This window comes from Acomys minous (assembly GCF_964271855.1).
Source record: "Acomys minous genome assembly, chromosome: 17".
Lineage (NCBI taxonomy): Eukaryota > Metazoa > Chordata > Mammalia > Rodentia > Muridae > Acomys > Acomys minous.
Window position 1 is genome coordinate 53,553,241 of NC_140500.1, and position 16,180 is coordinate 53,569,420.

General features: G+C 51.1%; 1 protein-coding gene across 14 annotated transcripts in view; it reads left to right on the forward strand.

The window, feature by feature from the left end:
- IQSEC1 (IQ motif and Sec7 domain ArfGEF 1) overlaps window positions 1-16,180 on the forward strand; it is a 337,559-nt gene that overhangs the window by 272,176 nt on the left and 49,203 nt on the right. The window contains exon 1 of one of the 14 annotated variants that reach the window (XM_084765773.1): window positions 6,958-7,289. The exons of 12 other annotated variants lie outside the window; for them this stretch is intronic. In XM_084765773.1, the coding sequence (XP_084621899.1) occupies window positions 7,225-7,289 (65 nt within the window). In that variant the 5' untranslated portion in view covers window positions 6,958-7,224. Of the gene's footprint in view, window positions 1-6,957; window positions 7,290-16,180 lie in introns of those variants that run through there. One more of the 14 variants, XM_084765767.1, reaches the window with a different exon arrangement.

The window sequence follows — 16,180 nt, forward strand, 5'->3', positions numbered from 1 at the left end:
TTTTTGTTTCACCTGGCTTTTCTAGAATCTTCAGAGTACAGAGTGGTGAAGGAATCACTCAACAATATTTATTGATCACCTACTATAGGCAAGGAGCAGAGGTAAGCCAACAATTTCAGAATGTCGCTCTGGTAGAAGTGACCACCAGACAAGTGCTGTGCAAGGTGATTATGGACCAGGGTGAATTAATTAATTGATTAATTAATTCATCCATCCATTTATTCTTATCACAGGATCTTCTTATATAGCCCAGGCTGGCCCTTGACTACGCAGTAATCTTCCTCTGCCTCATGAGCCTTGATAGTTAGATGAACTTCAGAAGTCAGATTAGGGAGATAGGATGGGGTGTGCTTACTGCCAAGGTACTGGGGGGGGGTCCCCTGTCAATTGGAGTATATGGCTGCTGTCTTTGAGATCTGTAACTTATCTTCCATCCGAACCTAAACTCATCCCTTGTCCCAGCTCCCTGAAAGGGCTCACCCCTACGTCCTCCTCCTAGTGTTGGCTTGACCTGAAGACCCACATATTAAAGAAAATATGGAGAGGTACTAGCAGCTGGGAAATGAAGGGAAAGGTAAGGGTGGCCTCTGCTGGGATTCTACCTACATTTGCAGGATGGCTGCTGCCTTCTGTGACAGGGTAAAGCAGGGCATGCTGGGAAGTAGCAGTGTAAAGGAGGCTGCATATGGGCAGAGCACCCCAGATTGCAGATGGGGGGGGCTGCAACTGCTGAGTTCTTACTGAGACGTCTAGGGTGCATGTTGTCGTGTTACAGAGGAGCCTGGGACTGATTAGGCTTTGTCCGTGACTACACTCATTGCAAGGACAGAGTTGGAGTCTGACCTGTACCAATATGATAATCAGCCAGAAGGAGACAGTCCCTTGAAAGAGCTTTCAGAGCCCAGCAATGAATGCTCAGTGGAACATTTAGCAAGCACAGACTCAAGACACCAGCACTGGGTTCAAATTCTTTACTCACTTTTGCTCTTAACACTGCCAAGCTCAGATCGCTTTCCTCTGAATCATGGTACACTTAGTCCAGGGCCTTCATCCAATTAGTACCTGGGTTCTAGCTTTACAGTTAAGTTCATGACTGGGAGCCAGATGTTCCCAGCTTATCCCTGATCAGCCAGGCTCTAGCTGCATGTCCTGAGATAACGTTCTCAAGCTCTTGTGTCTCAGTTTATCTGCGAAACGAAGGCTTGCTGAGGATTCAGTCCAAAGGCTTCTCTAAAGTTTGACATGAGAGCCATTCATCTGTTCATCTTGCCCAAGATCCAAGATCACACACTAAACCCTTTGAACCATACCAAAGCTGTGAGCATCTCCACGGTAGGAAGCAGGAAGGTTAGAAAGGGTTCTTACTCACTTAACTTGACTGCTTTCAAGTTCTTGCCCAGCAGGAGGTACTGATGGAGGAGGAAGGGAGGAGCTTTCAGGCTCCAGTAGGCAGCCTTGTATTGGCCCTGGCTAAGTGCTGTAGGGTCACTACTTATGCTTCCCAGGCACCTTTGGACTGAAGGTCCTATGGGCCTGAGGAGTACGGTGGGGCTGGGGTGGCTGTGGTCATCCTATGCCTTCCCCAAAGACCTGCTGTAGCTCCCTTCTGGCTGGAACAAGGTGCTAAAATCAATACTTTTCCTTGTTTGCTGAGCTTATGGGCAAGGAATAGAAGAGTGCCAGGCAATGTGGCTACAGTGTTCGTAAGTGTGTGTGTGTGTGTGTGTGTGTGTGTGTGTGTGTGTGTAAAAAGATAGCTGGTGCCTGACAGAGGTAGCGGATGGCTGCATTTCCTCCTGAAGCTGGTGGGTCCCTGGTCCAGCAGGAAGTCTGGCCTTGAGCCATTTCCTTTGCCCTTGGACACAAGTATATAGTTCATATGGCTATTCTCCTGAAGCCTCAAGCCCATCCCCCTGGGTTCCCGTTCATCTGACCAGGACAGCATGGGGACCAGGAAACTGGGGTATTTAACAGGTACATGAGGGATATGGGGCACACTACCATCACCTTCTTACACTGATGTGTGGCAAGGTAGCAGTGGGCACCGGGGACCTGGAAATGCACAGGCACCCAAGCATATCCTGGAAGAGACCATCTTGGCCTCTTCATGCAGGAAAGCTCTTCCTCAGCTGCTGCAGGTGTGTTGGTGTCCGGGAACCTCTAGAGTCAGGATTGTGTCGCACAGCTCCTAGCCCAGGGTCTCTGTGAGTTACCATGTCCTCAGACTTCATGTTCATTTAAAGGCTCCAGAGCAAGAGCCTTGAAGTCCCCTTATTCTCAAGCTCATCCATCCTACCTTACTTAGGGAGAGAGGGGAAGCTTCCTCTGTGAAAACAGCTGAAGTTCTGAAATGTGAAGTTGACCCCTGACAGAGAGACCCTTGTTAACCTGGAAGTGTTTCTGTCCTAGCAGACATGTTACCTGGCTCCCTGAGAGGTCACAGCCCAGACCTCTGGGTCTGTCTTTGTTCTGTGTCTCCCTAGTTTGGGTGGGTTTTATTTGTTTGGTTTTGAAACAAGCTCTCATTTCCTGCCTCAGGCTAGGCTTGTCTCAGATTCAGAGGTGCAGGGCAATCTTCCTGCTTCAACCTCCCGAGGAGCAGGAACCATAGCTGTGTAGCCACAGTGGCTCTATACCCCCCTCCTCACTTCAGCCAAGTCACAAGACTCAGCCCCACTCCATGCCTAAGCCAGAATGGAGGACTTGAAAGCCATCCACTTTGGCTCATCTGCTCTACTGTCCAGGTCCTTGTGCTACGAAGACAGTGATACCGGTGGACAGTGTGACAGAAAGCCTGTGGTGTCAGTGACAGTGTGTCTAGTACAAGCCCACACAGTCCCTTTGTGCCTAAGTTTCCTGTTCATACTTGAGGGTTTGAGCTCAGGGAAGACACTGAACCTCCTTCCCTCTCAGCCGGAACCTGGCTGTGACAGGAAGTTTCCAGCAGAGTGGTCAGTCACGTGTTAATGATTAACCGGCAGGGAGGGAGCAGCTTGAGTCTGTGAAGAAGCTCCAGGTGATCTTCCTGGCCACCTGCAAGATACAAGCAGGTGACATCCTCACTGTGGCCCAGCTCTAATGGCCTTGAAGACCTTTCTTGAGGTTGCTAAATCAACTAGCATTACTCCTGTCCTTTGAAGTACAATGCATTTTATTGATTTCTTTGCTGTGCTAGGTTTTTACAAAGTAATGAGCATGGTTTAAATTTTCGAATTTTTTAACTGGGCTGGAGAGATGGCCCAACATTAAGATCCTGTACTGTTCTTTCTGAAGACCTGTGTTCAGTTCCCAACACCCATGTCAGACGGCCATAGCTTACCTGTAACTCTAGCTCCAGCGTATCCAGTGCCCTCTCTTGGTCTCTGTGGACACCTGCATTCATATGTACATATCTCCACACACAAACACGCACATGCGCGCGCGCGCGCGCGCACACACACACACACACACACACACCTAAAAATAAATATTAATGTTTTTGAAAACTATCAGAGATCAGACAGTGTAAGTCTCTTCGTCTTTCCTACCACTGTCCCATCCAGGCTTCAGGTGCAGGGAACCAGGACTGTCTGGGATCCCAGGTTCCCTTCTCATGGCAGCCACTGGACCTCTTCCTTGTGTCTCTTGTAAACAATGGTCTGGGAGGGCTGTGATGTGACTCGTGGCGGAGTGCTTGCCTAGCATGACCCAAGCCTTGGATTCATCCCCAGCAAAGCAAAAAGCAAGCACAATCTCAGCATCGTGTGAACGCAGTCCTGTGGAAGCATGCTCCCGTGCCCATCTGACTAAAAACAGCATGGTTTTTATGGCCTTCGTCCTATAATGCTACCTATATCTTGCGGTGCCCGCCTCCCCAGGCTCCCTGCACTGCCATCACTACCAGAGCATTGCAATGCCATGGCCACTGTCTGTTTTGTGTGAGCTTCCATTGAGGGGTCAGGCAGAATTGCAGGATTCATTTCTGGGAATAAAGATTAGACTCTCATGTGCACTGGCTACCTGACCTACCTAGCCTGTTGATTTCATTGCTGTCTTCCCCCATAGTGTTTGCATTCTACTTTGGCAGTTCCTGCCCAGGCACAAGGTATGGTTGGATGGGTAGACAGAGTTCACCACCTGGCTAGGGCCACTGTGAGTCTCCTGATGGGGAGTTGAGATCCTTTTGGGAAGGGCTGGGTAGCTTTGCAGGCCACATGTCCCCTTGCAACTATTTAGCTAGTCGATGTAAGACCTCAGTAGAATGAGCATGGCTCCCTTCTGTAAAATTGTATTAAGACAAAGGTCTCAGCCAAACCTTTTGATCTATGCAACTGCTAGTACCTTGGGACCCATGCTCCCCAGAGGAGGCACAGGGGTGGCTGCAGAAAAGATAGAGCCAGCCTCTCCTTGCATCTATGACATAACTTACTCAAATAAAGAAGGGGGCTCAGTAGAGTAACTGGAGTAAACAGGGAGGTTCTGACTTGGGCCAGGAGCTGGTCTGATGGCTGTCTGGGAAAAGGCACACGGAATTTGAACACCAACATCTCTGTCATGGGGGTTAGGACTGAGTAAAGCTTAGCAGTAAGAAGCTTACTATTGCTTACTGTTGGGGGGGGGAGGCATAGGAGGGAGAGTGGGGGCAGTGCTGGGGAGATGGCATATAGCCAGGCCACATGAGCCACAGCCAGCTGTAGGGAGGAGCTGGGTTTCACCCTGACAGCTTGGGATGTCACATGTCTGGCCAAGGAGAGCTGAGAGACTGTCAGAAGCCAAGAGGATGGTAATATATTGTGATTATGCTATGTAAAACAGGCCAAAAGCAGTCAGCTCAGGACTAAAACTCAGGCCCAAGCTGTGGAGCTAAACAGTTTTATGACATAGTTGTTTCTGTATCCCTTAGAGAAGCTCCTACTTATCCCTCAAGGCCTAATCCAAAATGTCCCCATCATTCTGACCTTTCCAGGGGATACTTGTTGCCGTAGTGTCTCCTCATTGAGACTTTGTAAGATGGGGACAGAGTGCCGCCTTCTTCTTCTTCTTCTTCTTCTTCTTCTTCTTCTTCTTCTTCTTCTTCTTCTTCTTCTTCTTCTTTTTTTGAGACAGGGTTTCTCTGTGTAGCCTTGGCTGTCCTAGACTCACTTTGTAGACCAGGCTGGCCTCGAACTCACAAGATCCGCCTGCTTCTGTTTCCCCGAGTGCTGGGATTAAAGGCGTGCACCACCATGCCCGGCTAACCAGAGTGCATGCTTCTTAATGCAGGGTAAATTAAACAGTATATTGAATCAGTTGGGGTAGAGATGCCTGATGAGCCAACACTTTGAGGAAGCTGATACTCTGGGGGCTAATAAAATTGCCCAAAATGGCAGGCGTGACAACTGGCTCTGTCTGGGCTAGTCATTTCTGCAGAAGTCAGTGTTCCCTGTGTCCCCCAGCCAGGGCTTTTCTTGTTCCCATTCAGGCTGGTTTGTTATGAATCTTCCCAGGCAGTTACTGGAGTACGAGCAAGACACACTGTGTTCAGGAAGATGAAGCTGGGAAACAGAGGCGTTTGGTTTCCAGGGACTCACCCCACCTCCATGCCACATACTCATGGGAAAGCTCACCCCATCTAAATCCCAGCCTGAACTTTGGTGCCCAGAGCGGCCTGGCTAGGAGTGTGCCCTGGCCCTGGGAGGATGCCTGGGATTCCTGGCTCATCTGGATGGTGAAGCTGCAGCCCGCTTCCACAGAATTCCTGAAGCCGGGCTTGGGGGATCCTCTTGGTTCTATTTAGTGTCACCTATTTTTAGAGGGCAGCTTGGGCAGAGTTGGGAGTTTTCTTCTGACATCCCCACACGTAGCTACCTCAGTCCCATTTCCTGCCGCCTCCCTACCTCACCCTAGCCAAGCAGACAGTGCATGTGGCCACTGTGTCTGTGCATGGGGACTTTTGTAGCTTCCTAAAGTGAATGAGGAGTAGTGTGACCTCCCTGGTGGTCACTGGTGCCAGGCATCTTTCAGCATTCTCACTGGCCATTGGTGTGTATTCTTTGCAGAAGTGTTCATTCTCATCCTTTGCCTTTTGCTGGAAATCATCCTTCTTACTGATGAGCAGGAGTTCTTTTTGGGAGATGACACTAGAGTATTATCAGATCCAATATACAAGTATCTCTTCCTACAGTCTAGGCCTCACAGCCTAGCCCAGGCTGGGGTTGAACCCAGGATCCTCCATACTCACTCTCCTAGGTTCTGGAATTACAAAGACTTGTGTCACCGTGTATAGCCTGTATATTTTTAACACTATCAATGGATAGGTGGGTACAAGATGCCCCCACATTCGTGGCTCCTGCAGCTGTCTTGCTGGCTCCCTGTATATGTGGGCATTCTACCAGTGTGGGTACTGGGCACCTTGCCTGCCTCATTTGTTAAGTATACAAGAGATCTGCAAGCTATGAGAGCTTGTAGATGAGGGGAGAAGAAGGCTAGGAAGGATGCTCAGCTTTAGTCTCATCAGTGAGTGGAGCCTGGAATAACCCTGTCCAACTTCACAGTGTTACCCTCTGGCCTCGGTGACAGTAAAGTCCTCCACGATGCTGATCATTTTGCTTCTAGCGTGTTGCTGGCTGTAAAGGATGTGTGAGTACGTTTGGAGTGAAACCTCTTTCCACTAGATCTGCAATAGGCGCGCTAAAGCCGGGGAACCACTTGTTGCTTGGCTGTTTAAGGGTGCAAAGTTGTGTATACTGAAGCCAGTCGTGATTGGCGCAGACTGAAGGTTTTGGCGCGTTCTACCTGTCGTGCTTACACGTGTGTGGTGGGGTGGGGTGGGGGCTGGAGTTAAGGGCTTGCAGTCCCACAGTCGGTGCAGCAAACCTGGGATTCTGCTGCGGCGCTGGCAAGAGCAAAATCTATGCTCCTCCCGGAACTCACGGTTCTGACCACGCCCCCGCAAGGGCCCCACCCCCTCTCTATGGCACCGCCCCCTCCGGACCACATTCCTCCGGCCGGACTTGCGCTGCGCTTGGCGGGCGGCGGCGGCAGCGGCGGCGGGAGGGTCGCACAGGGCCGGCGATTGGACTCGTGGGCCTAAGGGCTAACGTGAACCTGCGAGCGCCTGGCCAGAGGAACCGGCGAGGGCGCGTGACGAACGGACGGGTTGTCGGGGATAGGATCTGCGGTCCGGCGGCCTCGGGGGAAGTCGCGGGAGCACGGCTCGGCCTGGGTCCCCGGGCGCCGGCCCGGGCCGCTCCCGCGGCGGCCGTCATGTGGTGCCTGCACTGCAACTCAGAGAGGACACAGTCCCTGCTGGAGCTGGAGCTTGACAGCGGGTAAGGCGGGGCGGGCGAGGGCGGAGGCCGGCGTGGGGAGGTGGGCCCCAGGCCGGGGTTGGATCGCCAGCAGTAGGGGATCCTTGCAAGTGTGTGCCAGAGCTGGGCTGCGGGGATTTGTGTCACTGTTGGGGCAGAGTGCCCGGCCTGCCTGCCTGGAACAGGTCTGTTAGTGAGGTAGTGTAAGAAGAGAAGTGGGTTGTAGGGACAAGAGTTCTGTGGGGATGAGTGGGAAACTAGATTCAGTGTGTATGTGAAAGGCGAGACAGCAAATGGCCAGGAGTCTGTGTCAGGGTGGGTACTGAGCTCTGTCTGTGTCTTGTGTCTGATTTCAGTGCACAGTCTGCTAGGGGCCTCTTCTACAAGTCTGATTGTTGGAAACCCTGGGTCTGTCTGCAGGGTCTGTCTGTATCTACTCTGTCAGGGGCACACATGCTGCATGTGTGTGTGCGCGTGTGCGTAGATACTGCACACCTGGAAGACCACCTGGGTGGGTTCTGTGGCGCCTGGAGTTTGCGTGGCTGCTGGTTTTAACCAAGTACAGATGTGAGTGGGGCTGCTGGCTGGGAGGATATGTGTTGTTTACCTGCTGGAGTGAAGCTTGTGCCTGGTCCAGGAAGGAGTCTGATGACCAAGAGAAGCCAGCCCCTCTTGTTTTCAGTGGCCTATGGGAGGCTGTCTGAGTACCCGAGGCCTGTGTTTATGGAGAGAGGGAGACTGTGTGTGTATGTGCTAGGAATATTGATTTCCTCTTGCTCAGCAGCACAGCTGCCCCTGAGCTGTCTGCAGGCCCCTCCATGAGCAGGGGTTTGGGGCTGAGAGGATTTGTCGACAAGTGGACTGGGCCTCTCTGTGGGGAGGGGGGAGGCCCTTCAGTCTTTCATTTAAAGATTTCACAAAGCCTGACTGGTAGTTGCAATGAGAACGTGAGTGTATTCTGCCGTACCCCATCCCTACCCTAAGCCTGGGGTCTGGGCCTGTAGCTTCTGTGGGGCTGTGGGAAGGGGAATCATTCCCTTAGACCCAGCACTCCTAGCATCTGAGGCAAAGGGCAGCAGCTGCAGAACCATCTGTCTATAATTATGGGCATCATTTGGGACTGGGGGTCACCATCAGACCCCACAGGTGCTCAACACCCTGCACACTTCCTCAGCTGCCCCATCCAGTGTCTGCATTCTTGTCCTATGGTACCAGCACCCCCATGTTGAAAGAGAACAAAGAGTTTGGGCCTTCAGTCTCATCAGTACTAAAGGTCTGTGGTCTATTGAGTGCCTAGTGTACATATACTAGTCTATACCCTAGGGACCAGAAAGGGCACAGCAGTGAACATAGCTCAGAGATGTGGTTTTTGTCCCCATGCAGCCAGCAGTCTAGGGGTGACCATGGTCACAGCATGACCATGAGAAATGGGTCAGTGCTTTCTGGCCATACCTCTTTTTCCCCAGAGCTGAAGAAGATTAAGGATATTTTTTTCTCTCCGTTAGAACCTCTCAGTGTTGCCACTTTAGTTGGTGTGTCCATGGCTGCCTCCATTGTATTTCTGTTCCACACCCATCAGCAGAAGTTGCTCTGTGTCTCTCTGATGGAAGTCTTCCAGCTGCAGGGGCTCCTGCCTAGACCCTGGAAGTAGGTTAGGTTGCTGCTTGACAGCTGCTCTGCAGCCACAGTGGGGCCAGGTGTCCTGAAGAGCAAGGAGCCCTGCTCAGGTGCAGCCCATCATCACAGAACAGACGGGCAATCCCCCACATTACAACTTGGTTTCTTTTTTTTTCTTTTTTTCTTTCTTTTTTTAAGATTTATTTATTATGTATACAATGCTCTGCCTGCAGGCCAGAAGAGGGCACCAGATCACATTATAGATGGTTGTGAGCCACCATGTGGTTGCTGGGAATTGAACTCAGGACCTCTAGAAGAGCAGTCAGTGCTCTTAACCTCTGAGCCATCTCTCCAGGCCCCTACAGCTTGGTTTCTAAGGAAGCCTGGAAAAGGCTGGAGAGGCTCATGGGTGCTGCAGGGGCTTAGCTAGGTGCACCTTTGGCTACAGAACCTTTTGGGGACTTCGTTGCATCTTCCCTTTTGCCTGGCCATCCCCTGCTCCCAAAACTCACATAGCAGCCAGCATGCTCCAGAGACTCACAGAACCCCAGCCTCTGTCGCCACAGGGCCTCAGGTCTCTCTCAGGCTGACACACTACCCTGCGCGCACAGGCTTCTTGGATAGCATAGGTCACCTGATGTTTCACTGTTTTCCCACATCACAGCAGCCCAGGATTGATTATCTTTGACTTCTGAAAGAGCACAAGCAAAAACAGAGAGCGCAGTGGCCATACCTGAACCACAGCAACTCAAGGGGCTCAGGTCCAGATGTTGGGATAGAGGCTAGGCCTCTGGAGGCCCCTGTCAGGACTTTAGGCTTTTGTTTAAGGAAGTCGGACTATGAACTAGTTGTGCTAATATTTACACAGCTTTGGCTTAAAACGCGGACAAGACTGACAGCTGCAGGGTTGAATAGCCTGATGACTAGGCAGATGGGTGTTTGTGGAGGGGATTGGACAGGCACTCAGGGTGCGTGTGTGTGTGTGTGTGTGTGTGTGTGTGTGTGTGTGTGAATTTGTGGATGTGTACATGCGCATGTGCAAGCATATTCACCTAGCTACATTGTACAGACATGGAATCCTGGTTTTCTGGAGTTCCAGGAGTTCAGGGCAGCTCAGGGCAGCAAGAAGATGATGGCTCAGGAAGACTAGTTCTTTCAAATCACAGCGCATGTTGTGATTCTATTCAACTTAACCACAGCCCTCTGGGCCTCAGTTTCCCATTTAATGATAGGGCATGACAGTAGTGCCTGGCAGGGACTTTGTGGGTGTGGATGGCCTTCCATGTCTGGCCAGTCCTGGAGCCTCCAGTCTGCTGTCCGGTTTGTCCAAGTCAGCACAGTGCACTTCCCAGCTGCCGGTGGCCCGCTGAGTTTTCTTCCTTCCTCTTTTGTAAATTTCCTTTGAATAATGATGACGTGTGAAATATCCGCCCAGTAAGCACAGAGGCAAGGCAACCACCAAACTCTAGTGGGCTGGGACTGGGCCATGGCTGGAGGCCTGGGAGAGGTTCTCTGTGGAGGTGCTTGTCTGGGGAGAGGAGGCTCAAGGCTGTTGAATGTGATTTACCCTGAGTCCTCAAAAGCAGATCCTAATGACTTTAAAGGCCATTAAGGCTCTTGAAGAATTAATTGCTGTGGCCTTAGAGGATCTGGCTGATCTACTGTGGGAGCTGCTGCAGAGAGAAAATTGACAGCAATTATGGGGAAAATATGGCACGGTGCCAGCTGGACCTATCCCAACTCTGGCTTCCCTGGCGGTACCCTTATTGAGTGATAGCCCATGGCATGTGCCCCTACCTAGCACAGCACTTGCCCGACCCGTGATTAGACTGGCCACTGCATCCAAGAATACAAGTGTGAACAGGTATGGCAATGCTCTCCTGACCTGGAGGCCAAGGGGTACTCAGCCCCAGACTTGCCTGTGCTCTTTGATTCATATGACATCTACTAAGCATCTCCTTGGCCAGGCCTTGAGCTGATAGGGGAACCAAGGTTACTCTTTAGGTCACAGAGCCTTGACTTTGGCCCTTCCCACTGAGCTGTATTGGGTATGTTGTCTCCTCTCTCTGAGTCTTGATGGTCTCACCCTTGAAATGAGACTGTAACTGTGAGGTGGGGGTCGGGGTGGAGATGAGGCGAGTAGCCCAGTGAGTGCTTGCTGCTGTCATTGTCCAGCTTTTCCCTTCTGTGATTAAAATGGCCCCCACCATCTTCTCTTCTGTTGTAGGCTGAAGACTGGTTTGGGGACCCTTACGTGGAAATTCTCTCTCTGAGGCCACTCACTTAGAGTTTGTTGTCTGTGTTATCCGTACACGGCCACAGCTTCTCTGCTCATCATGGAAGTGGGGCCCTTCACGTTTTATTCCCTTGGTGCAAGGTCTCTCACCACAGTGACAGTTCAGTTTGAACTGTCGGGGGTTCAGGTACTCTGTGGAGCTCTAATGAGACTTCCTCCCTGCTTGCAAAGCTGGGAGACTCTCTGTGTTTGCTTTTCCTTTCTGTTCAAAGGTCAGCGCAGTGATAGTTACAGCCACATGGCTGTGCATAGCGGTGTGCTGTGCGCATGTGTTTCTTCATTTAGGAGTGCAGGCTTCTATCCCTCAGTTCAGATGCGGAGGAAGCGGTGCAGTGTCCCTAGCCAGGGAGAGCTGAGCTAGGATTTGCGCCCTGTCTGCCTGGCTTCAGGGCCTGAGTACATCACAGCCAGGATCTATTTCCTTTGGGATTAACTCATGTCTGGCAAAATGTCACTAGTGTAAATAGATCTGGTATCCCCTGGTGTCTGGATTCCCAAAATTTTCCCAAGTGTCCCAGCCTGTATCCTGGTCAGTGACAATATGCCAGGCTCTCCTGAAGTCTCTTTCCCCACATACCAGAAGAACCACTTCTCTAGACTCCACTGGGGGTATGTGGGCAGCACTGCTTTTTTTAACACTTTCATCTTGTCTGCAGCTCCGGCTCCAGCTATTTATGGCCTGGGGTCTCAGGGACAAAAACTGGCTCTTCCCCGAATCAGGCTTCCACATGGTGAGGAAACCCGTGGCTTCTGACTTGAAAGGACAGATGGCTGTGGGCAGTGAACTTAATCCCCTGGAGGGGAGGGGGGAAGGTTAATAAACTGGAAGATTTGGAAGAGGCCCCAGCTGGGAGCAGTCTCTCATGCACACAAACAGAAAGGGCTCCCCCAAATGCCTGCTGCCCAGGCTGGATTGGAATCTGTCAGCAACCTGAATACATTCTCCCAGAGACCCTCTGCTTTTTAAAAAAAAAAAAAAAGTGTGTGGTATTGTTTCTCTTTTGACTGAAAGCTGAGAGGTATGAACACTCAGATACAGGGAGAGCATTTGGACCAGAGCTTGTGGTCCCACTAACCCCTTTCCAGACAGTACCTATAATTGTCCCTTATTCTGATCGTTTTTGTTGTTGTGTTGTATGTGTTTATTAATACGCTTTGAAGGTCACCTATCCCTCAAGATGAGACTGCCTAGAAAGGCCTGGCCCTCACTGGCTGTTGACTTCCCTCTCTGGCTTCCTGTTTCCATCTCTGTGAAGACCCGTGTGGTCACCTGTAGATGAGGATGCTCAGCCCTTTTGTTGGGAGCAGACTTGTCAATGGACCGATCACCTGTGCCCTGACCCCAACCTCAGCTCTGCTCCCCACTGTCTCTGTGATTTCATCACGTCCCCATAGCCTTTCTTCACCCCAGGCTCCCCATTTATGAAGTATAGATGATGGCAGGTGGTTGCGGAGTAACTGTGAGGACAGGAGACACTGATTCACATGGCACTTTGCAGAGGTGCACAGAAACCAGGGCTGACAAAGTGTTGGCACTGAGTATTCAGGCTGGTGCGTCTCTCTAACACTAGGACAGAACCGTGTTGCTTGTTCAGGGAAAATGCCTTGCTGGACAGGAGTAGTTAACTTCACTTTCTGAGAAAGTGAAACCTTTAAGTGAGACTTTCTCAGAGGAAACTAGTTTTAAAAGAGGGAGAGGGAGGCAGGCATAGCAGTGAGGGGGCCCAGAACTGCCATGCATTTGATGAGGCAGAGTGGGACTAGGCCAGACCAGGAGAAACTGACGAAGGTCCACAGTCTTGTATGCATGCAGTGCTGTTACCAGCTGCTAAGAAGCACACAGAAGGGAATTGCTTTGCCTACAGACTGGAAGGAGGGCCAGCAAGGTGGCTTGCCATTCAGCTAAGGTGGAGAGAGAGGCTTGGCCTGTATGCTTTAGGAGGCAGAATCCTAAAGCCAGGGATACTGGGCACTGCAGACCTTGCGGAGAGTGCCCATCCCAGATGTAGATGGAGTAGGGCCGTAGGGCTTTGCTCTCAGTTGGTGGCCTGTGTTGGGTGGAGCTTTGGGCCAACCTACTGGTTCTGGTGCTATCTCTTCTGCTTCTGGTGCCTCAGACCCAGGGCTCAGGGCTTGGCTTAGTCCTGGTGTGGGGAGGGAGGGGAGCACTCCTTAGCTACCCTACCACCACCACAGGTTGAAATCGATGTCAGTGGCTAGAGGATGGCAATAAGAACTGGAGGAACCAGGCCAGAGTCCCAGATCTGCCCCTTTCTAGATGTGTTACTTGGGGCAAGTGGTCACCGCTCTGAGCTGCTACTGCCACTGCCTTATCTGTCAGTGAGGACTGTGCAGAGAGAGGGAACTTGGATATCACACACAACAGGTACCCAGTCCTTGACAACAGGAAAGAAAGAGGGTGCTGGGCTTAGGCAAAGCCCCAGCCACTTTTAGTGGGTCTGACTGTTAGCTCAGGCTTGTGACTGAGATGTGGCCAGTTGACAGAATAAGAACAACAGAAGCTGCACTCCAGGGCCTTTGAGTGTCACACACACTCGTTGGAACTGCCCATGAACACTGTGGAATGGCTGCCTTCATTCCATTTTACAGGCAAGGACACTGAGGCTGGACATAAATACTGAGCTTTGCTGTATACAGGCAAGGGTTTCTGGTTGGTGAGAGAGCCAGCCTCTGGTTCTGTGGGGATGTGGCACGCAGCCATAGAACCCTGGATGAAGACGGACAGAAGGGTGGCGGTGGCAGCTATGGAGAGGCCAGAGCCCATAGGACCCTTCTGGGTTCATCCAGCCCCCTTTGACAGTATGGGGCTCCTTAGTACCCCCACGGAATGGCCGCTGGGGTGTATTCCTAGTTTGCAGAGGATGAAAGGGCCTTGAGTGCCCAGTGGTCTTGTCTCTCTGGACCCATTTGCCAGGTGCAAGTAGTTATTTGTTGTTTCTCAGGATTACCCTATGGGTTCCATGACAGTATAGGTTCATCTCTCTACTTGCCATGACAGGAGGGAAAAGGTGGAGCAGTCCAAGCAGGTAGTGGGAGTTCAGTGCCTGCTAAATACTCTGTAATCCCTGCTAAAATGCTTGAGTCCAGCCATCACACTTGGTCATGGCTGTGTCCCCCCAAGCTTTGAGTCCTGGTAGGATTAGGAAGGGGGAAATAGCTCTTTGCTGCTGGAGAGCAACCCGCCTGCTCAGGGCCCCTCTGGGCCTGACTCTCAGCCAGGGTTTAAGTGTATGCACTTTGAGTTTGTTCTGTTTTGAGGTAAAATGACCCCAAAGGGTAAGAGACCTTGATGTAAATGGCAAGTCTTTTAACTAAGCCTTTATTGTAGAAAATTTCTTTCTTTCTTTCTTTCTTTCTTTTTAAGATTTATTAACTTTATGTGTGTGAGTGCTTGCCTGCGTGTATGTATGTACATTGTGTGTGTGGTACCAAGGAGGCCAGAAGGCGGCTTTGGTTTTGTAAGCTTCCATGTGAGTGCTGGGAATCAAATTCATTTCCTCCGCAGGAACAGCTAGTGATCCTACCTGCTGAGCCACATCTCCAGCCTCTGTTACAGAAAATTTCAAATGCCTACAGAAATAGAGAATAGTATTAATGAATAGATAATAAAATTAATGAATCTCAAGGACAGTTCTTCTTATTGCCATATTATTTTGAAGCAAATCCCTCTGGTTTTGAATCTTGGATCTGTCTCTTGGTCAGCCTTATCCTGCCCTTGGAGATATGCTGTCCCTGGGGTGGGTGCCTTGTACAGCCCCTGGCCGTGCTGGCTCCATTCGAAGAACCTTAGGCTTGGCTCAGCACCCAATCAGTGATGTGCTGATGCCTGACCCATTTGGGAGGCCTGGTGTCTGGAGGAGGCTGTGCCTGTAGCTCCCTCATTGGATGTATGTAAGGCTTGTTTGTCTGTCACCACAGGACCCCTGAGAGTGAGGCCATGGAAATGGACCCTTGGCTTCTCCTATGAGATCTATTCACTCAGGTTCTCAGCTGAGTGTAGCCTGCTGTGAGCTAGGCTGTGGCTCTCACCTCCCTCTTCTTGCCTAACCTGTTATTTTCCTTTGACATGCTGTCATTTAGTGTCGGGGTCTCTGGCCTTTGCCCAGCCCCTTTCTCCTTCACCCTGGATTTGTAGTTCCACCTCGTCCAGGCCCAACTAACAGCAAGCAGCCAACACCACACCTCTCCCAAGGGAGTCTGATGTGTCCTACAGCCCAAATTCTGGAGAAGTTTTGTTCCCTTATCAGCTCTACTGCCTCTCCCTGTCTGAGTCTGTCCCACTAAGGCTCCCTTGACCACCTCCCTTGGCCTGCACTCTTGAGAGTTGGCCAGCCCTCAGTGCTGGGTTTGAAGCCCAGCACACAGTAGGTCCATAGTAATGAGACACACACAGTAGGTGTTCTAGATGTTAGTTGCTGTCATTATTCTGAATGTCTTATGACTGTTCTTGGAGCCTACCATAGTTCTTGGCACATAAGGGAATAGGGCTCAACCAAGTTAGGTCAGAAAAGGCCCAAATTGTCTCTGACTCTGTCTCGGTGCAGGGAGCATACTCAGGTCAGACTCTCACTCCCACCCTGGGTATGTATGTCGCTGCTTTCATAGGGCTCTCCGCCTCCTTGAGCCTCTTCCTGTTCATCACCTCTCACCTGTTGACAGGGTGTGATGCAGTGATAAGACTCCCAGAAGCACCTCCTGGCCTGCAAGCGCCAGTTGAGGATTGCGGGTGTGTCATCACCAGGCCCTGTGTGATCGGTAGTATTCCCACCTTATTTTGCTTTGTTTTGGAGACAGGGTCTTATTCCATATGTATGGTAGTTCTGGAACTCACTGTGTAGACCAGGCTGGCCTTGTACTCACAGGGTGCTGGGGTTAAAGGCATGTGCCACTGTGCCTGGCTGGTATTCCCACCTTATGGCTGAGACGTGCAAGCCTCGAGAGTCCCAGCCCCTAACCTGTGTCCACAATCCCTGCCTGA